At 42.5% G+C, this 22,839-nt stretch overlaps 1 protein-coding gene across 3 annotated transcripts in view; it reads right to left on the bottom strand.

Annotated features, from left to right (window-relative positions):
* galt (galactose-1-phosphate uridylyltransferase) overlaps positions 1–22,839 on the bottom strand; it is an 84,603-nt gene that overhangs the window by 23,730 nt on the left and 38,034 nt on the right. For all 3 annotated transcript variants that reach the window (XM_023808618.2, XM_023808620.2, XM_023808621.2), the window contains 2 exons: positions 11,755–11,887; positions 8,281–8,364 (listed from right to left, as the gene is read on the bottom strand). In XM_023808618.2, coding sequence (XP_023664386.1) covers positions 8,281–8,364; positions 11,755–11,887 — 217 coding nt within the window. The remainder of the gene's footprint in view (positions 1–8,280; positions 8,365–11,754; positions 11,888–22,839) is intronic.

Raw genomic sequence — 22,839 nt, 5'->3', positions numbered from 1 at the left:
TCCCTGTGGCATTTAAGGTGCTTTTGCCAGGCAATTGAGAAAAGGCTAAAAAAATAATTATGGCTATAGGGGTGCCAATTACTACAGATATGTGACTATTCCAAAAGGTCTTATCAGTTTTAATAACTTCAAAACACATTTGGTTTTCCCTGCTGTACCAAAATTGCACCATTCTGTGAACCCAAAACTGAGGTTTGTACCAAACCATGAATTTTGCATATGGCTACATCACTACCTTCCACTGAGAGATAATTGGTTACCCTTTCAGGGTCACATTCTGTCACTGTGAAGATTGAAAACAGTGCCAGATAACAGATCCACTACTGTTTTTAAGATAGCAGAAATATAACATTTTCTGATTTTTTTGTCAACCAACTCTGTCTGGTCAGAAGATACAGGTGCACAAATGAGCAATAACAAACAGTAATCAAGCAGAGCATGAGTCACAGGCTCAACGGCAGGGGTGTCTCACAACAGTACAAACATCAGCGGGTGAGGCTACCAATGGTAACAGCATCCGCCATAAAACCATCCAGCCAGCTAGACTGTTTCACATCATTCTGAACTGATGGGTTCAAGCTGGTGAGGTCTTAATACTCTATACCGTAGTCTGATGAAGACAAATGGAGACAGCTTGATGCAGCAGATATAAAAAAAATAAATAAATAAAAAAGATACTCAACAGCTTTATGCAAAATGTGACCACACAGATGCTTCGATGCGTCACTTTCTTACCTAGAAATCCCTTGTGCAGGAGAAATCGGCCCAAACTTAAAATGAACAAAAGTAGTGTGGCCCAGTCTGAGTCACATCCCATCTGCTCCTGGGAAGGTTATTTCAGGTCACAAGCCACCTGAGATGGTGTGTCACTCCCCGCAGAATCTCCTCTCCATCTCAGATAGGACTCAAATGAAGTGAGACAGAGCTCACTCAAATGACTTTCTCTTCTACCCTTTTTCCTTCTCTCCATTTTCACTGAATTGACAGCGAATGTTGGGTCCCAACAGGGACACATTTACTCCTGGATTTGTAGCTTCCACACACCTTAGCAGACGCTTCTAAGCTTCAGCCACAAGCTGCTGCGCACTAAAATAAAACAAATCTAAAACTCACCCAGACAAGGTGCCCTGTGACTGCCCACCTGGGATACCCACCTCTCACAGACACTCAGACAGGGGGACATCGGTATGCAAGACAAATTAACGCTAAAAAAGAAAATTATAATTAGCATAACTTAAAAGCCAAATAAATCCAATTTAAGTGTTTTATATTAAAAAAGGCCTGAAAGACAGCAGAGTATCACAGTAGAGAGACTATTTGCTGCTCACTAGTAGTGCACCAAAATCACAGTTCAGACCTGTGGTAGACATGTATGACAGCATACTAGTGAGTGAGTTTAACAAAATCAGCCAAAACAAAACCACCTCCTTTAAGGTTGTTCTCACTTTCCACAAAGACCGTCTGCCATGTTGACGATGGGAACAAAGTAAGAAAACAGCTGCAGACGCAGGCAGAGTTCCGGGAGGCTAATAACAGGCATAAAATGAAGAAGAGTCTAGAAAGTTCTTTCTAAACATTTTCATTTTTGGTCTTGAAATATATTTCAATGGATTTGCTCAGCGAGTTTCACAAGTTCCATTACTGCCATTAAAATAATTGAGAAGCTGCACTGGACCATTCTGCCGACAGGGCGCTTGACAGCTGATTGCTCTCAGCAATTATCTTCCTGGAGACGACAATGGCGGAGCCTGAGTGGGTGACACCACCAAGCTTAATCACACAGAATTTTTCAGAAGCCAGAGTGGGGCAGAGATGAAGGATTAAATTGAGGAGCAGACTGCCCCGGAGGTAAAGGAACATACAGCTAAGGTGCGTCGACAGGTTGATGTTGCCATCTTGCAAACTGTTAGCGTAAGGAGGTGGGAAGCCACAAGTGAACAATTAACCAACAAATACATATCCCTTCATCTAACGACCGGCCATTTTAAAAGTGTTTTTAAAATTGCACTTTTATCTAAGAATGATTCACATGCCCTCAAAATAGAAAAAAAATATCTATTCTGCAAAAAAATTCTTCATTCATGAATATCACACAATCTCATAATGCTATTATGTAACTAAATCTTGCCCTTGGTTGGACAGGAGCACCAAAGCAAGCAACGGAAGCTTCACTACCAAGAGGCCAGAGGTCGCACAGACATTCGGCTTCCCCCCATTTAGCATTCTCCTGTAATCTCAGAAAGCAACTCTGATTTAGCTCACTTAAAACTCTCACCAAAGATGTGTGAAATCTAATAATGTTCAATTCTCAGCTTTTGAGGAATGCAAATTGTCAACCAACCAAGAAAACATATCAGCCATTCTCAAGAGAATACTTAAAATCAGAAATAGTTGTACCCAACAATTAATACCACTCACGTTTTTTTTTTTGCGCTACACTTAGACAATGTTGCCTGACATTTCAGGAAAATTACATAAATACCATTTCTGTACCATTTTCATTCCTTTCCCAATTGCCACAGGCTCAATAACCAACAAAGTTTAATAAAGCCTGCAGGTCATTTGCACTAATTTGGACTATAAACTTTAAGGCACACAAGCATAAGTTAATAACCATAAAAACATCACAGAGGACCCAGTCACCCACATGTTCCACCTATTGTGTTCCACCTGAGCACACTGCACTGTCATGCTTTCAGAATGAAATGAAAGCCAAAATGGGGCACAAAATGGAATGGAACAAAAAAAGTGATGGAATATAGGATCTATGCCACCAAATTAAATGCAGGATGTATGGGAACACAAAAGCAGAGCAAATACAAATGGAATTCAGATTATTCAGGCTAAGCTGCAGTTTAACGACGCTGAACGGGCAGACTTTGGGATTGCTCGTTTTCCACGTCCTGCCGTCAGCAGCCACGCGGGTACAAAGTAAAACCGGCTAACCTGCCGAGCTGTGGATTTGAGGAAAATCACGATCGTTATCCCATTTTCCCCTCGTATATTTTCTGACGCTCCTGTCAAGCCTCAGTGTGTCCCATTATAAAAACATAAAAGACAGGGGGAAAAAAAATTAAAGCTGAAATAAGAGCGAGCGATTTAATGGAGCAATTTATCCCCTTCAATTTCAAAGGACCTTGCAGAGGACAAAGTGTGCTTTGCACAGGGGTTTGAAAAAATAAATAAATAACCAGAGCCGCATGTACACCTAGTAAAATGCACAAACACAATCGCGCTCAATCGCTCTGCCAGCGGCAGTTCCCCAGTTTGAAAAACACATGCATCAGCCATGAAACAAGGACCGGTAAAGGCAGTAGCACTGTGAGAAGCGCATCATCAGGGACCATGTTTATGAAGGCTAAGGGCACCCATGACAGCCCCCCTCCCTGCCCCAATAACAGCACCGAAATACCCAGACATGGCACACTCTGCTTACAGAGAGAGGAGACACAACTACTAGTGCCTGCTCGGAGTGCCAAGTCCCAGTTTTCTCCCATAACCATCACAGATGTCACCCGGGTGGCAGCAGCATCTTCAGTGGCGCCGGGGATCACAGCCATAAACATTAAGCGAGCATTAATGACACTATTTCTTGGGTCTCACATAAAACAGAAAAGAATGCAGTATTAATGAAAGTTAATACAAAAAGATATGACTTCCTCAGTCAATAATGCATACATTTGATTTATTTGGTTTCACTGACAGATACCATATTTATTCAGGCATCGTTGAGGATTATGAACTGACTCTTGTCAATGCAAAACACAAATGTTGGGACAGAGCACAACTAGATGCCCTCAGAACGAATGCATTGCATTCCCTGGAAAGCCCCACCATCCCCTCCCTCCATCTAATCCCTATTCCTTCTACACCAGCAAACCTCTACAATCTCTAGCTGTAGTGGAAATTCAAACAAAAGTTGCCACGTGAGGTTGATGGAAAAGATTCCTGACACACAATCCAGATAAAGCACATACGGAGAGTAAATGAAATTAAAGGGCGGTTTATTCCATTAAAACAATCCGGTTGACTTTCAGGTTGTGAACAAAGGATGAAAGAAACAAAATAAAGCAGCAAAATAAGTATTCCACAGAGTAATATTTCCTTTCGTTTGCGGTTAAGAAATTGTTTCCGCTTCACCATCTAACCTTCCCAGTGTTCTGTGTATCAACCAATTAAAGCCCTGTGTTCGCGTCACATGAGCATCAGGAGGTATGTCTACATACCACATGACCGGTAAGTAATCGGTCACATGACAAGTTTACCACGATCACAAATAAGGCTCCTGCACTAGCCCCCCTACACTCTCCCCACCTCTCCAAAAAATCTTTATTAAAAGTCCAACTTCGTGTAACTTGTCTCTATGTAATCAGATAATGTACTTTTAAAAAACAAATTCCATCAAGGTATGAGTCAAGGTATGAGTTGTTAGCGCAATTTCTCATTATACCTGTAACATAATCCCTAACTATAAGTAAAACAATTTGATCACCATAATCAGAAAAACTCAAAATTAGCCGTCATATTTGACAATTTTTCGCACAAGAATTTTACAATATCGTGGTAAATATCGATATTGTGAAAATGTCTGTAAATATCATATAATTTCTGCCGCATATTTCCCAGCCCTAATGCTGATCATCATTTCTTTGGCTCTGTGGAAAACAATGGATCGGTAGATTAATTATGGTTCAAAAACATGTCACTCTAAAACAGGGGTCTCCAACTCCGGTCCTGGAGAGCTACTATCCAGTAGGTTTTCTATCCTACTTGGCTTCTGATGAGCCACACCAGGCCCTGGTATTTACCTGAGAACAGGTGTGGCTCATCAGAAGCCAGGTAGGATTGAAAACCAACTGGATAGTAGCTCTCCAGGACCGGAGTTGAAGACCCCTGCTCTAAAATCTCTAAGGTAGTGGTCCACAAACTTTATATCGTGTAGCACCTCAGTAAGTATTACGGTCTCTGCATACGACATTGTGCCTGATCGATACTGGGTAAGAGATTCCGTCATTTTTACTGCACAAGGTTTATCATTCATCCTAGCGTCTGCTGAAGTGTTGTTGCTGGTGGCAATTTCGTCACACTCTTATGTTTAATTTTCAGATGTTTAATTAAATTGTTATTGTCCCTATACAAAATGGAGCACAATTTGCAGTCCGTTATGCTTTGGATTTCACTGTTAACTTTGAAGTATTTCCATACGGCAGATATTCTGTCCCGTTTACTGTGCTCATTAATGATATCGCTAATACATTCCATGGTATCGTGAGAGGCATTGGCTCATTGTCACGAGAACATAAGCACAGTATCAGAACCAATACTGATTAAACTAGCAGTATCGATGGATCCCTAGTTAAGAAGATCAAGTGTTTTCTGCAGCTGCCCTTTCCTTCCATTGCTGCCCCCTAGAGCTGCTGCATCAATTTTGGTGCGATATGTCTCTAAATGATATCAGGTGTAGTTCTCCATCCATAAAGACTTTGTTTTACTTCATTTTACCTTTTTTCCGAGAAAGGTCTGGCTGTAGTAAGTGAACTCTCTGGCACTTGCACTGCTTCTGATGTTACATGCACGCACTGCCACAATGGGAAATGGAATCACTTCCTGATTGCGATATGAAATGGTATTCTTAATAATTTCTACCTTTAACTAGGGATGTCCATTTTGGATTTTTTTCATCAACTATTGTCGACATTAAGTGTGTGATAAGAAACAGAAAAAATACTATTTAGAATAGAGCTGCAACAAACGACTTTTCACAGTCGAATTCATCATCGATTATTGACACAAATAATCTATTAGTCGGATGAATCGCCCAATTACCAAATAACTCGTATTTGGTATCAGCTATCAGTTTTAAATTTAGCTTGAGGTTGTTTCATGCGTTGGATAACAATCAAGATAATGCTGAATATTTTATTGAAAAAGGTACTCTCAATGAACATTACTGTTAATATAAAACGTAAAAAATCCAATATCCATTTGTCCTGTTTAAATTTAAAACGAAGGATAAACAATGCAGTAGCAATTAAATATACCAAAACTACATCAGTTTTCCCTAAATCAAGCAAACCAAACAATCCATCTAAATTTAAATTTTAACAGTAAGGATAGAAATGTGCATTCTGTGCATTGTGCATTCTGCTGTCTGTCTACACTCTGCTGTAACTAAATTTTCCATTCACATTTCTGTATTGAAAAGGAGGAAAGTCAGCATGAGAAGCTGTTTAGGGCAAAATTACTGAAATACATGCACATACATACGCTGGATCGGTCCACACCTCTGAACCTTACACGCTCACCATTTGCACTTTTTATTAGCTTATACTGTACACATGACATCAGTATAACAGTACACTATAAGCCAATACTAAGTAGATCTCTCTCTTTCGTGCGTTGTCTCCCTCTTAAGTAGTTCCAGATCTTCATCCAAACAATGTGTCTCTAAAGTTTGAAAAAGATATGTGAAATACTTTTTGAGTTATGCTAATAAAAGAAGTATGTGTGGTGGTGGCAGAATAGTGCGAAACCAATATGCATTCACCACACATAGAATACAATGAGTCCTCCTACTGTGCAGCACATACAAGGTGTCAGTGGAGAGGTAATGATAGAGAGTCCGAGTCAGAAAAATGAGCTGGGATGGCTTGGTGAGGCCTCACACACCGAAACTATGGGCTCACACTGCCCAGGGAGGAGGTGTCACCTGGTATGGAACGAGAGATGCTTGATGCAGCTTCCCTGCCACAACTTCTGACGTCACAACATTGCCAAGATCAGCCAGTCCTGGTGACAAATCCCTCAGCTAACACCAGTCTCAGCAGGTCATATCCCTGTTATCACCTTGGCATTAACAGAGGATCCAGGAAGCATTTAACAACAAAATGAATAAGAAACGTGCTTCAAAAACACAAGATCCCCACCGCTGCAGAAAATCCTGTAATCTGCAGAGTTGATCCCAATGTCCTTTGAGAATGAACACGTGACCAAAAATGTGTACTGAGGCTGAAAGGGTTCACTCAAGGACACGCAAATGTCTCATGTGGACTGTAACCAACAATCCTCAGAGGCTGCTTTCATTAAATGAGGAAAAAAAAAATTAAACTAGGTTCAGCTCAGCACCCTACCCCGAAATTCACACAGGTAAATGCAGTGTGTATGCACAGAACTGATGTTTATACAATAAAAGTTAAATGGTGGTGGTAGAATGAATGGACTTAAAGCGGATGGAGAAGTGACTGTCTGCTTATTAGTGTTGGGGTTGTTTTCTTCCACACACACATTTTGTGAATCAGAAGCCTGCAAAGATGACAGTTTACATGATCTTCACTGCGAGCCTCACTAATTGTCGACAGAAAGACAAACTCTTCTAAATGTGCAAATGGAGAGTTTGGAGATGGAAACGGCATGAATTATTCACATGATGGCTCCTCTCAGAGCTGAAGATCCATAATGAGCACAACACCACTCAGGCACACAGGAAACAGAATAAAACTAACAGGACGGGGGGCGATTATGTCATTGGCCACTAATGAACACATCCAACCAAATTCTGACATAAATAGAAGTGCATCAAACTGCCTAGCTGGGAGTGGTGTGATCTGGCTGGGATGAATACAGTCCATTGGATCATTAAATAACCTCCAGTGCCCTGCAGAGAAGATGGTGTGTGGAATGGTCAGACCTCAGGGTCTGCTCCCCTTTGCTAACAACTCAAGAACACAAAAAACTGCTACTTTTCACTTTCCTATCCATATATATAACACTTTTATTCTAAAAAAACTCCTTCAATTTACCTGTTTTCCAGGTCTACCACAGTTGAATACCAGACAAAACAAACATAAGCAAACCCCATTTGTTCCAAAATATTATATCCCGGAAACCATTGGCTTCCATTTTAATTGCGGAACGTTACAATGTGTCAGACCAAATTGCTGATTGTCTGACACAAACCAGCCTTTAAAAAATGACTTTAGCCCAGTAGGGCTCGTTTGTTAAAGGAAAGACTTCTGAAATGTTTAGAAGAATCCCTTGGGAGAAGACACATTCATGCATATTCATGCAGGCATTTAAGCAGTGCTATCAGGTTGCCTAGGGGGGAGGGGGCATTACCCACGGTTCGGAGCACTAATGGTGCCTCGAGGGGCGGTGCTTCCATTTGCTGCTCTACCCCACCACCAACCTTGACTGCAGGAGGCTAAACAGCAACCCCATGCCCCACCCACGTCACCAACAGATGAGGCTCCAGACAGTCACCTTCCCACAGAGTGTCCTTACCATGCCAGCCCATGGAGTAGGGGAAGGAGACCTCGAACAGGTTGTCATATTTTGTCAGCAGCATTTTCATTATGGACGCCAAAGCTGTAAAGGAGGAAGAGAAAGAACAGGCAGTGGTTCAGAATCGCAAAGCAGACCCGCATTTAGCAAAACACTGAGCATTGTTTATCCAGTCAGGTGTCATTATCGCTGAAGGCACACTGTTGCCTGCTCGCTCCGTCAGCAAGCCATTTCTGCTCTGTGGCCGGTCTGGGGAAAAAAACATGACATCAATTTAACTTATCTTCTGCTCTGCCACACACGCCTACACACAGATAAACACATACCCACACACCCGCTCCAGGAATTAAATAACTTCCATCACTAAAAAGACAAGCAACGTAATTTTGAAAATCCACTGTCTGGCAGCACTGAGGGTAAATAAAGTTTGTCCTTCATAGGTAAAACCTTATTTATACATTGTTTAAAAATCCCCAGCAAGGGCATCAACTGCACAGGCAATTTAAATACAATGAAAAGAATCAGTTTGTCCTATTAAAACCAAGAATAGCGTAGACCACACAAGGCATTTTTATATCTTTTCAGTTTTCTGTCCTGCACTAAAGGATGACAAGACTTTTTCTTTGTTTCATGGGTGCAAACTCACAGAATAACCAATTGTGATAATAGCCTCCGAGGCCCAAATATAAATGGTATTCGTCCACTTCTTACGACAGACATGACAAAGAAAGTGTTTTTCCACAGGTGAAAGGGTGTTCTTTGCTTTCAATCGATCCCATCATCAGCGGCACTGGACTCGAGCACGCTGCTGTATGGCGAAGGCCATGGGTTTGGTGGCTTAAGCTCCCTTTGTCAGTAACATAGGCGCATGCTAAGCTACAGCAGGCCCATGTGACCTGGCTACACAAACATCCATTGCCAGCTCAACAACAGGGGCCATTTAATTAGTTTGCTGATCTACATCATACAGAGAAGCCAGACACAATTTCCCAGGGAAATCAGGTGTGTCGTGTGTGCTATATATGCACATACATAATTTGCACTGTTTTTGCCGATTTGCTTACCCAGGACAGCGTTGCAATCCGATGGTGAAGAGCAGCAAGCAAGCTCTGCAGCCAGGAGTCTGAGAGCAGAGCTGCACCATTGCGAGTCACAAGTGTCCTCCAGAATAAATTAGCGAAGTTGTTTCAGTTATTTTCAGACATACTGAATCTTGTCTCTTACAAAACTCCCAGGAAGTTACATACTGCAATACCCATTCCTGTTTTGAACAAGCACATCCATTTAGAATCCTGGTGATCAAAGTCTAGTTGGACCGGGCGGCATCCATATGGCACTCAAGCACACTCACTCATATACTCGGACCTCTTTCTTTATCATGACTTCCTTTTTACTCTTTAAAGCGATTACTAATTCCAGACCCAATTCCAACAAGTCACATGAAAACTGTCACATACAAGACCTCTAGGTACTTTTCAACATTTCAACTTGCGGAGTATGAAAGCATTCCATGAAAACTGCAAACTATTAACAATTAACAGTACACACAGCTATACCAGATTTTACACAAATTAGGCTGATTCCTGTAAAACTTATCCAAGACTTGTATAACATTATTTAAACCATGTCATATTATCGAGACCTATACAGCTGGTTTACATAAAGCTGGAAGGAAATACATAATGCTTTTGAAGTACAAACAGCTGTTTGTTTTTTGTAAGCAGCTTAAGCTAAGTCTCACTTGCCGAAAATGTAAATCAAATAACCCAAACAATAAAATTAGCCAGACAGCAGACAGCTTTTTTTTTTGTACAATAAACACATTATCAACAACCACAACATTAATTCCAGCAGCTGCTGACCCTTCCTGACGGCACCATGAGCACTGAATGAACCACGATACCAGTAAAATCTGTTTTATTTCCGGGGCATATTAGGAGCACGAGTAAAGAAAATTAGAGACATCAAGAATAAACCTTACAAATAGAATAAAAAAATATTGTGGCTGGGTAAAAAGGTCCTGGCTAATGCAGCTCATGTAGACATATGTTCTTGATGGGCTGGGTCCAGCCCTCCTGAGCATGACCAATCAGAATAGTGCTCTGACAAGAACTATAAGAGCCCCTCTGAGCTGTACAAATCAGAGAAGCTCTTCTGAGTGCGGCGTGCAGCGGAGCGACCCTTCAAGCACCTACTCGGAGTCAGTGTCCTCGAACTGCCCTCAAACTTGAGCCCTGTGACGCTTTAAAGGTCTCGCAGCACCTTGCGGCGCAGTGCAGAGCCGCAGCAGGGATGCAGCACAGAGACGCGGCAGACAGACGCTGACCCGACAGCACCTAACTGCAGCCAAGTAGGCACTATGGGGTCTTGCGGCAAATTGGCCTGCAGTGTGGCTTTAATTACTTTCCTCTGACAGAGTGGGTAGGAGGGGGCTGGGGAGTGGAGCCCGCCTGACACCATCCCGATAGCAGCAGCTTCCCGACGGCCACATCCGTCATTTCTCTGACATTTATTTACATTCTGGATTAAGCCTGTCAGGGCTGAGGCACTGACAGCCAACCCATTGAGAACTCACGCCTCCATGACAGGAATAGTTATCAACTGGCGCAGATGCCTGTCACCAGTCCCTCCATCTGGTGTCACCGGCAGGGCCTCAGTAAACAGATACGGCAGGGTGGGGGGGGGGGGGGGGGGGGCTAGGGGGGGGACTTTTCTTTATGCAGAGAGGGAAATGCAAAAGAAGTCAAGAGAAAGCACTGAGAAGCAAGAATTACATATTTGTGCCCTGTTTCTACAGCTGTTGGTGAACTTACTGTGCTAAGAGAAGACTAAAATTCAAAAGATCGGGGGCCTACCAGGCTGAGTGGCTAATTTAGTTAGAGAATAAACATTACCTAGAATAAGCAGTATGTGCCAGATCCTTCAACAGCCACCCCCGTTCTTAGGATCAATACACACATTTTAATCAAATACACAAACACCATCGCAAATATTAAAAACAGATAACATACCCAAACAGCAACAACTCTTACAATGTGGCTTCACCTACTTTTTATGTAGTTGCTAAAAGCCAAGTACCAACCACAGAGTCCGCAAGTTATCACAGGAACCTTATTTATGCCACTAGGTGCCTACAAAAGGAGATGGGAAACCATTGGCACTGGCTATAAATATCCAGAGGCTGGATTACAGATAAAGCTCAGGGAGAGGAAGAGTATTGGGTCACATTGACCGTCAATCCACCATCGGTCGGCAGCAAATTAAAAAGTTGTTGACCTTAAGTGGATTTAGTGGGGTTTTTTGAAGCCATGACAAGTTATTTGGGCTAAAACATGGAAGACCGAAGTGGAACATACGTAATAGATCAGCTGTAGTAACTGCAGTGTTGGTTGTGCTTTTCATGCCAGATTATTTTTCAGCACAACTTGCTTCCTCTGCATATTCAGTATGGAATGAGGTGTGACACGGCCTTACCCTCTCGCTCCTGGGCGGTGAGGTCCGACAGGCGTAGAACATGGCGACGGGGCAGCAGCATTGTCTGGAAGGGCCAGGAAGCCCAGTAAGGCACCACCACCAGCCAGTGCTCGTTTTCCACCACCACTCGTTCCTGGGGAGGGATCAGAAACACAAATGACAAGGACACTGATGCCAGTCACACACCTTGAAATAGACTTCACATAGAGAGGCAATTTAGACGAAGGGCCCTCAGCCGTAAGCACTGCCTATAACCATTCAAGCAAGCAATAAATAAACAAAGAGCCGCATGATTTAAAAACAGAAGGGCCCAGAGCAGGGTGAGATTCTGGATAGTGAAAGGCGAATATCAGAATGAGTCCACTCATGGCAGGGTCAATGGCAGCTGTAACTGGATCTCAAGGATCTGGCTGAGGAGCAGACTGATGGCAAATGTTGGGTTTGTAGGGTGGGGTGGGGGAGCAATGATGGATTACACTGTGCGTTGGGTTGACAGGTGCCAACAACAGCAAGTGCAATAGAGAAGAGAAGCAAACCGGCACATCTAACATCTGTGTAGCACTGAGTGTGCAAATGGGACAGTCTGTCTCTCTCTCTCTCTCTCTCACACACACACACACACACACACACACACACACACACACACACACACACACACACACACACACACACACACAAAAATCAAGGTCCCTGAAGTGGCTTTCATTTAATTTCCAATGCTTTCTTTTGTCAGGGTAAAACATCTCTACCATTCAGTGACATATTTACATGATAAAATGCTTGTTTAGACATAGACACCCACAGTTTAGTGTATTCTTATAGTCACATGGTTTTCCTTTGTTGCAAGACAAAACCCTGCTATAATGCAAAAACATTACTTTCTTCTTTTCAATCACCCAATATATGACCAGAAACCTAAGAAACTGTTAAATGCTGTTCCAGACAGCTGCCTGAGTAAGCTATCACAGAAATCACTGTCCCTCATATGAAGTGCGGGCGCTCAGCATAGCTGTTTACACAGCTTTTCCCATCGATAACATCGGCTAACTTCTCGGCAGTCACATCCAAGCCGCGGTAATGGCCCGGCAAACATCTGTTTTGATTATGGACGTTTCTGAAAACACTGCCTGCCTGCTTACTCTCCACACCTGGGGTCTCTGCCCTTTGACTTGAGTGCCCGAAAATGTTGCCATGGTGAGGGGTGACGCTGTCCTCTGCTGTCTGAAAGAAACTAACAATCACAGCTTCTGTGACCTGCTGATGCTGCTCAGATTAGTTTGCAAAAATTACATCTGTAAAATGCAATTATTCAAGTTATTACATTTACAATTAAGTATGCATGCCAGAGCACCAAAGTGTTTTTTTTGTGAGGAGTAACATCAGTTACCAGAAAAACTGCACTTTGCCACCTGCATTTTGCAAGATGGCTTTTGTAATATTGCTTGTCCAGTACGTGATGGGCGTTAATTGTGCATCAGGTACTTTAAAATTTTTCAAAAAGAAATTAAAAGCCGGGAAAAACACTGGTTTGGATCTAATCAACTGCCTGGAAACTATCCCAGATGTTAGACGTGGCAGCACAGTACACAAAATCAGAGGAGCTACCAGGACAGGATGCTAGTCCAACATAAGGAACTTTCCATAACAAGCAACGTCCTGATGCAGTTACTGGATGGCATTAAATATCTGTTGGTCTGACAGAAAATAAGTGCTAAAGAGCACCCAAGTGGGGGTACGGCCCTTATAACTCTAAAGGAAAAGGCATGATATTGAACTGTGGGAAGAAATGAAACCTAGCATGGCAGGAAAACGCAAAATGCACACAAACAGAGCAGAAGCAGGGTTCTCACCCCAACCCAACTGTCCGGACAAAACAAAATTAGATGCATTTTGATGAGTATATTTATATGTTTAAAATAATTGAAAATCTGTCATTTTCACATTACACCAAAGTTAAAGTTTGACAACAAAAGGTTATTGGACCCTCTAAGGGCTTTAATGGAAAGTGATTCCTTATCTCGACCTACATGAATTAAATGGCGCTGTACACATGTATGAAGGCTCGGTGTTCACCTTCCTAAATAGCATTTTGTCTACCACGCTTGAGAGAGTCAGATCCAAAAGCAAACCACCATGCTCTGTGGGTGGGTCAGACAGCTTAACCTTCTGGTAAGGAAGGGGAAACTAGAGTGGTATCAAGATAGTAGACCATGCAGATGAGGGCTGGGATAACAAACATACCTCTCTAGTGAGACAAGACCAGCTCCTACAAAGAGCTCATTTAATTTTAACTTCTCCCATCTCACAAGCTTGCACATGCCCCATAAGATCTATCGACCTATCGAGTGACCTAGTTTGGGCCTTCAAAGTAGTGAAAGTCTTGCCTGTGGAAGATTTTCACAAAGAGAATCCTGTGTATGGCTTATATATTGTTTTGGCAAACTAATTGTTTTCAAACAAGAGCATGACATAACTTCACTTACAAATCCTACTACATTTACATCTCATCACCTACTCTGAGCCTTTGGAGGCCGTAGACCTTCATAGCACCCGCAAAATGCAAACCTAGGAGCAAACAGCACACTGCTGTAAGAACTCTTAGTATCGAGTGCAACTGCACTAATTCACCTCACTGGAAAACAATCACCTGACACCTCTGAAGATGTGATATGCATGGGCTGACACAGCAGATTGTGCAAGTAAGGACACCTTTCCACTGCACCAAAGTGCAGCACTTTCCCTTTTCCACTGACTTCCCGTCAAGTACCACTAACAAAAGTTCCAGTACCTAAAGTGCCTAAAGTACTTTTCAATTATTTCGGTACTTTGGGTTGGCGCTTGAAATGCTTTCTTTATCAATTGGTTATGCAAATTGCCTGCCTCGGCGGGGCTCCAGACTAACTTTTTGAATTGATTACACTGGTGCGCCTAACTTTTTCAGTCAGGTGCACCGGCACATAATTTAGGTACACCCAAATTTTTCACAGCGTCTTTAGTGGCACAATAATACATCTTAAGGGTTACCTTTTTCTCTTTTCCCATACACTTTGATAGTTAAGTAAATGATTGTAAGCAGGAATAAAGGTAGCATCAGACCAACACAACAGATGAAAACCACAATTCAGATACTGATACAGTGATACAGTGTAAAATGTTTGCAGGGGAGAAGGAACAAGCAAAGTACATCTAAAAAGCTTTATCCAGTGCACAAAAACTACAAAGGAATGTTGTGTTCTTAGCACTTTCGGACAACTATTGGTGCTTTGCTACTAGCATACAGGAATGAAGCCATACTCAATTGTACTGCAAAGAGACTAGTTACAGCACAGTTCCAGCTCACTTCGGTTTTCCATTGCAGAAGAGTCGCTCTGTAAAGCCGTTGCTGGGTTTGGAGTGCTACAGTGATGTAAAACTGAAGAGATGCTTATTTACCGTTTACGTGGCGTACATCATGATTTATTACGTGCTAATTACCGCTAACAAGTGTGTGAGAATTGTCATTTTGTGTTAGCATCAAATGCTTGCAAAATTATGCTGTATTCCAACTGAACTCGTAAATTCCGAGAAATTTCAACTGAAACACCCCCTCAAGTTGGATTTCCGACTAGTAAACTCTGAGGAATCGACAACTCAGAGTTCAGAATTCAAGATGGCTGCGCCCTTTATCAACAGAAGTTAAAGCTGTAGTTTTATGTGTATTAGCACTGATGCCTTATTTGTGGCTCATTAAATGCACCGTACACGCAGTACTGCCCAACCGCTATCTGTGGACTTCTTGCTACAGTGTGTTAATGTACAAAATACCACATAATGTGCTGTTATCCACTGATGTTGCTAACAATTAACCAGGCTAGAACTGGGGCCTGTTTCATCAAGCAGGATTTCTTGCTTAAGTGGAGAACTTTTTGTATTTAAGGTAGTCTGGCCTAAATTTAAGTGAACAAAGATAAAGGCCATTTAAACTGGGGTAAATTAAATCACACACCTTATGCGGGTAAGAAATCTTGCTTTTTGAAATGGGTCCCTAGTACTGCTAAATTGCTTTTAGACTTGCTGTACTGAAATGCTGTTAACTCATGTGTGACATCATTCCCATTTTCAAGTTCTGACCTCCAAGGTAAATGGAACGCAGTATAAGCATTCACTTGCGTAAATTTGCATTATAAATCTATTCCTTTCTGCTGTTCTAAAGTACGTTTTTCAAGTTCAGAGTTATCGGGAATGCATCAATACATCACGATGTGCGATTAATGAATAATATATAGATAATGCTCTTTTTTCTATAGATGATTCCTGCATATTGACACAGGACACCAGTATCGCCAGCGTGGCTAAGTTCTTGGTTGCAGTAGAAAAGCAGCATATCATGGAAAGATCCCAAAATAAAAATAATTAGAATTCTTAAGACCTTCTTAAGAAGCGGACCTTCAATACCTAGCACAGTTTAAATCGAGCCCAGAAGGAAAAACCAACACATGCCTCTTCCGAAGACTATCTGAACGAAGAGTATGCTGTACTCTGGCAGACAGGTGGATCCTTTAAACCTGCATGTGGATCAAGCACCCGGAGGGGGAGGGAGCGAGGGAACAAAGCCAAGCTCTCACCAGTGTTGTCTGCTTGCTGTTATGTGTTGACAGCTCGCTCTTATTTGAGCAGAACCAAACTGATCCATGCTGTCAAGTATGTCTCCCATCCCCAAACATCACTTTCTCTTCTTTATCCTCCTCCTTACATGCTAACTGGTGATAAATCTGGCCATGCCGAAAAGAGAGAACAAAGGGGAAGAACATTTCTTCTTCCTTCCACCATTGCTTAAAAATAATAATAATAATAATTTAACCCAAATCAGTCCAGGAGATATTAACTGTTAATTTTGGCACAATTCTCTCACACACAAGCACGCTGCAGGAATGTGTCGGCTAATAACATCAAAAGTGGCTGCATCTTTTAAAGTGTTCATATATGGCCTCAGCATTCAGATTCTTAAAAGGACATACATATAAAATTAATATTTCATACAAAACCTATAATTTTAAAGAGTTTGAAATTAATTACTCAAGCCATAAAAATAGATGAAGTATAATAAAAATCTTATTATTCAGATCTATGACTGAACCGCTGGTTCCAACACCTTTGGATGACACAGCTGAGTTTTTTAAATGACTTCTTAGAAGATCAGCTAGGTACAATTTTCATCAGTTCTTTTCGGCAGTTTCGTACTTCTCATAGACATTTCAAATCTTTCTTCAGGTTCTCAAAAGCATTCAATTCAGAATTTTACCTGGGCCACTCAGATATTCATTCCATATTCTTTAGCCTCTACATTGTATTTTTGGCTGTTGACCACATTTTTAACAGACTGAAAAAAGCATTCCTTTGGTATTCACGTTACTTTTGTAGCATGTTTTTTTTGCTTTGTTCCTAACAGGATTTCCAGTCCCATAAAACAGCACGTCATGCTTTGCTGTAAATCTGGTATTGAGTGGGGTCCATTGATATACTGTGTTTGGTCTGCAGTAAATCAACCTCTTAGCATTCAAGCCTCAAAACTCTGATTAGGTCTTATCTGACACCACCACCTTTGGCTACATTTTTGCAGAATTACTCCAATCCTTGGCTGCATGCTCCACGTGTGATCAGAGAAGGCTTTAATTTTAGTAATGGCTTCCTTCTTGCCTCCATGCCAAACTGGCTATTTTTGAAGTGGTCTGGATGTTGTTAACAGATTTTTCTCCCATCTTAGCCATCAAATTCCAAAGGTGTTATAGTTGTTTCTGGACTGACAATGACTTCAGTAAGCAGTTTCCTCCATGCTAGAAAGCTTTAGAGCAACAGTCTTACCTAGAGTCCAAATTCAGCGATGATACCTTCTATTTTATGAGGACTGAGTACATGGCACACACAAGTATTTCTTGGAAGTTGTACATGTCTTGTACTTAACCTTATGCCCACCCCATTCCCAAGTCAGGTGAGGTCAGGTTGGGGAAGCACATACTTGTACAAGTTGCCGCACTCACTACATGACGAAACAACTCAGGGTCCCAACTGGCAACCCCACGCAATTCAGTCCCATTCTCCAGAAGTGCCCATCTATCTGCCGCAGCCAAATGTTACGCAGGTGTCTACTTGGCCTGGTTTAACTGCTTGGTTCCACAGCAATGAGGATCCTACAAACTGGATTACCCTCAGGGAATTGTATCACATGACCGTAGTGCCGTAAATGATGCTCCCTCACAATGCAGGCAATGTGCCTCCTTCAGGACACCCTAGGCAACAGCCTGTTTGACACAAAGTCAAACCAGTGGTACGTAAGGATACTCATATTACCAAAAGAGCCCGGTCTTTGTCTCAGGTCACTGAATAGCCTCGCAGCCATAAAGCAAAACAGGGAACACCAGACTCTTACACAGATATCGGGAGAGCCACACACCCCTTTTCAGCAACTCCTCATGCTATCCCAATCCGTATACTGACTCCTTAGGAAGAGTGACCAGAGACATGAACGTCACTGCCATGGTAAGTGAACCTCTTTACGAAGCTGACTCTCTCAACAGACAGACACACTGCTGACGGCAGTGCCCAAGACGTCATTGCAGGTCAGTTCAGGTTAGGAACCATGCGCTGATGCAGCACGTTGCCGCACCCACCACACAGCGAAACTCCTCGGTATCCCGGCCAGCAATCCCCCAGACAGATACAAGGTCCAGTCCCACCCTCCGGAGATGGCCATCCATCTGCAGCAACCAGGTGTTACGTGGGCATCCCCTTGGCCTGGTCCAGCTACTTGGGTCCTCAGCAATGTTTCACAGCCATACAGCAAGACAGGGAGCACCAGGACTCTAAAGACATGGACCTTTGTCTTCTTGCAAAGACATCGGGAGCACCACACACCCCTTTCCAGCGACCTCATGACCACTCATGCTATTCCAATCCATCTGCTGAAGACACGTGACACCAGAGACGTGAATGTCGCTGCCAAGGTAAGTGGTACTACTGATGGCTGTGCCTAAGAATTCATTAAATGCCTGGATCTTGATCTTTATCCAGGACACTCGCAATCCCAGACACTCGGACTCCTCACTCAGTCTCTCGAGAGCCCCGATCAGAGCCTCCATTGACTCCGCTAAGATCACTGCATCGTCGGCAAAGTCAAGATCAGTAGATCTTTCTTGACCAATGGACGCCCCACAACTGCTGGACCCCACGACCCTGCCCAACACCCAGACTCATGGGGACCAACACAATCCTCATAGCCAGCCCAGTCAGTAACAGTAGTATCACCTCGTGGGCACCCTTCAACCACCAAGCAGAGTTGCAAGTAAAATGTCTCTCTCGACAAGACATTACTCACCGCGTTCAGAGCATACACTGAGACAACAGACAAGACACTCAAGGAGAGCCTGAGTCTCTTGATACGCTTGTTGAACAGAGGGGCAGACACCATCGGAAGCAGCCGATCCGCTACAGCAACAGCTACTCCCTGAGTATGGCAGGCGTCAGACCGACCAGACCAAATGCAGGTATACCCACCTACAGAGATCTGGCCACACCCCAGTCTGCGTACCTCAGTGTGCCACCACCCAAATAGGATGTTTATGAAGCTTCCCTGGCAGCAGAGGAAGATGGTCATCTTGCTGGAGAGATAAGACGGGGATGGGGCTCCCGAAGGATGCAGAGGAGCTACTCCCACAGAGAGCAGAAGAGTATCTAGCTCGTTTTAATCGAGCAGTTGTGAGTTGTTTTACGGTGGCTGGAGTGCCAATCCCACCACCAACCCCCAAAAATTGTTTCCCTGCAAGTTGGAGGACTGCTTGCAGGGCCGGATGCAATTTAACATCATACCCAGGACTAATCATTGCAGGGCTGGATCTTAATTTTGATCTAGGACACGTAGGCAATCAGAATCTTCACTCAGTTTCTTGAGAGCTCCGATCAGAGCCTCCATTTGACCCTGAGAAGATCACAGCATAGGCAGCAAAGTCAAGATAGGTAAATCATAAGGAACTGTTCTGAAAAAGACTTCACATGCAATCTCAGCTTTTTATTTCCCCCACAGATTTTTTTTTGTTTTTGTTTTTGTTTAGAATCAAGTGGATCAGGAAGTGTATGTACCAAATTCTTGCCAGCTTTATATAAAACATGAAAAGTGGTGACAATACATTTTAAAATCTGAATAGTCCTGAATTGAATATGCAACATACCTGTTATTATCAGACAGATAAACATTATAACTTTTAGTGGAAACTGTAACAAACAGTCCAGATAATTCTGCAGATTTACTCAAAAAATGGCAAGTGGCCAGGTAAGAGCACTCATCTATCATAAGGACAATCGTGCATTATGGCACTCCAAGTGGAGACTATCAACTCACTCTCATGGTTAGAAGCTCTCTAGGTACACTTGAAGACCTGTCTATAGTAGGGCTGCACAATACTGGGTGGGGAAAAAAAATCAAATATGATGTGAATATTTTGCAATAAATAATGGAATATTTATTAAGGGAAAAAAGTTCTGAATTTACCCAATATAACTATAGCCAAATAGTGCTTGTTATTGTGAACCAACAGAGTATGTCAAATAAACTGGTGGTGTTACCACATATTTCAACAACAAATCACTTGCTTTTGCTTATCATCATCTCTGTGGAATCCAAAATATTTCCATAAACACTCATTTTTGTAGTCAGTTCTACTTCACTTTTCTCACAGTCACTCACTTTGGTATGTTTTTGAAATCCCATACAGCCTACAAGTGATTCCAAAAGCAAGAACAAAGAAGAATTATTACTGGTTCAAAGAGAGCAAGTAGACTTTAAAAAAAAAGAGGTGGTAAAATTTACATTGATTTTTAACATATATTACATAATCTTGAAAAGGGACAATCATTAAAATTGTAGAGCTAGCCAAGTTCTGTTTTAGTTAGTTAATTGGTCAGTATTATGGTAATCATTTGGTGGACCCCAACAATTAAATGTGCCACTCAGTGAAATTTTATCATCAAGACTTCAAAACACTGGAATACCATATACTGCAGAATAATGTCTAGACAGAATAAAAACTTAGATACCACCCAAGCCTAAATTCAACCCTGTGGACTATTGTGGTCCTTGCAATGTAACAACTGCATGTGCGGAGATAATAACATTGCACATTGCGCAGGTCTATTCCATAGCATCTTTGCAGACATCTATTTGCACTTGAAAAGGAACAACACCTGGAGGAAATGAATGAGTTCTTAAAAGGGCCTTGGCAAACTTCCTGCCTTGAAGTGAGTTTTTGCTTTTTTTAGCATTTCAAAATGCTTCTGTTGTTGCTGATACTGTGCTTTGCTTCAAAAAGCCCATATGCCTTAAAAACAAGAGGGGAAAATAACTTACTAACGAGCTTGTGAGGATTGCTGATTAAAGACAGAATTTTTATTTTATTTTTTTTTTAAATTGAAAGGTAAGCTGACATTTCTCAGCCATTTCTTTGCACTCAGCATTCCAATTAGACAGATGGCCGAGAAGAGTGCAGGGATGAAGTTTATCTTCTGTGAAGGACGCCAGTTCTGTCACTAACCCCAATCAAGTCTTTGTGGAACGGGAAGGAACTTCTGTTCTGCCTCAGTCTTCCCCAAATGACAAAAACAGATAAACCTTGATAAGATTTTCAGAGGAACTTTCTTGGAATGGCCCTTCAAATCTCTCAACCAGTTAGCTCTATTTCCTGCCAGTACAGCCAGTTCTCTTGTTGAATAAAGACTTTTCACAGCTAAACAGGCCTTGAGACATTGACCTTCAGGAAGTGCCTTAAAAGCCTTTCTGGAGGGGCAATGTCAATGTCTGTAGAGAAGGAGAAACACAAGCACTCCAGAGAAGCAACCGCTTAAATAAAACATACAAAATAAAACACAAAGACAGAACATCCCAGAAAAGAACAAACCCCCCTCTCTCATCTGTCCTCCTGGTGGGGGGGGCAGATGGGTTGGTAGCTGCCATGCTACTGAGATCGTTTAAAAAAAAAAAAAGCAGCAAGGTCACCAAACAGTATTTCTCTGATACACTAGATTTACACTTACCGAGTACAAATAAAGCCTGTTAGATTGCACTTTGCTCAGGGGTACCAACGTGCTTTAACAACCTAAAAAAGTGAGGCCCAGATGGGAAAGAGAACACGAAGCAGAGATAAACAGGTCATGTGCTCCAATGTCTTTCACCAAAGAAAGGCAACCCCAGCTGAAAAGAACATGAACTCTAAGAGTGGAGAGGCAGTCTGTCCTCCCCAGTCGCACAAAAAGTGCTAAAGCAAAGGAGTGCTTTCCTTCCACAAACAGATGTAAAGTTCACTAAGACCACTATTACTTCTACCATGCTAAGTGATAACCGACAATTCTGCATTCATTTTAAAAATGACACAGCTTAGAAACAGATTCAGTTCACCTTCTCTGAGCACCTGTCAGTTTGAGTGATGGCCAGGGTCCAGTGAGAGAGAAACCGGACTCTATACCCAGGGTTGCAGAAAGGTGGGAGAGAAGGAGGGGGAAAGAGAAATAGCCATCTCTCAGACTGGCCTGCCAACCCACGCATTCCTGCCTCCAGCCGTGCCACCTCACCCAGTGTCACTATGACAACCCTAGCTGGGAAAACAGGCATCACCGTGACAACTCCCAGCAGGGCGGCTGGAGACAGGATGGGCAGACAGAGAGCGTGAGAGCCGAAACCCAGGTGGTGATGGTGGTGGCATGTGATAAAGACTGGACACCTTGGCTAGAGTGCTCTGCCAGAACATTCAGGGACCAGTGCCAGTCTAAATCCAATGGCACAAGACAAGCAGCCATGGCCAGGGTCAGCAGGACATATCACTCCATCACCAAGACAGTTCCTGCCAGCATGAATTTCAGCGTGAAGGCTTTTCATTTACTCAAAATTCACTATGGAGAAACAGAATGAAAAGGTGTAATTAAGTTGTCACTCTCACAGCCAAAAAAAAAACAAAAAACTTAAAAGCACTCTGCGATGAAGCAAGTGATGGCAGGTAGGAGAAGTCCCCTGGGCCAGTTTTATTTCAGTGTGATAGGAGAGAGATTAAAAATAAAAGCCAGCTG

The sequence above is a fragment of the Paramormyrops kingsleyae genome, chromosome 7 (genome assembly GCF_048594095.1).
Source record: "Paramormyrops kingsleyae isolate MSU_618 chromosome 7, PKINGS_0.4, whole genome shotgun sequence".
Taxonomy (NCBI): domain Eukaryota; kingdom Metazoa; phylum Chordata; class Actinopteri; order Osteoglossiformes; family Mormyridae; genus Paramormyrops; species Paramormyrops kingsleyae.
The sequence above is the reverse complement of the archived record's forward strand: the minus strand, read 5'-3'. Positions and strand labels throughout refer to the sequence as shown.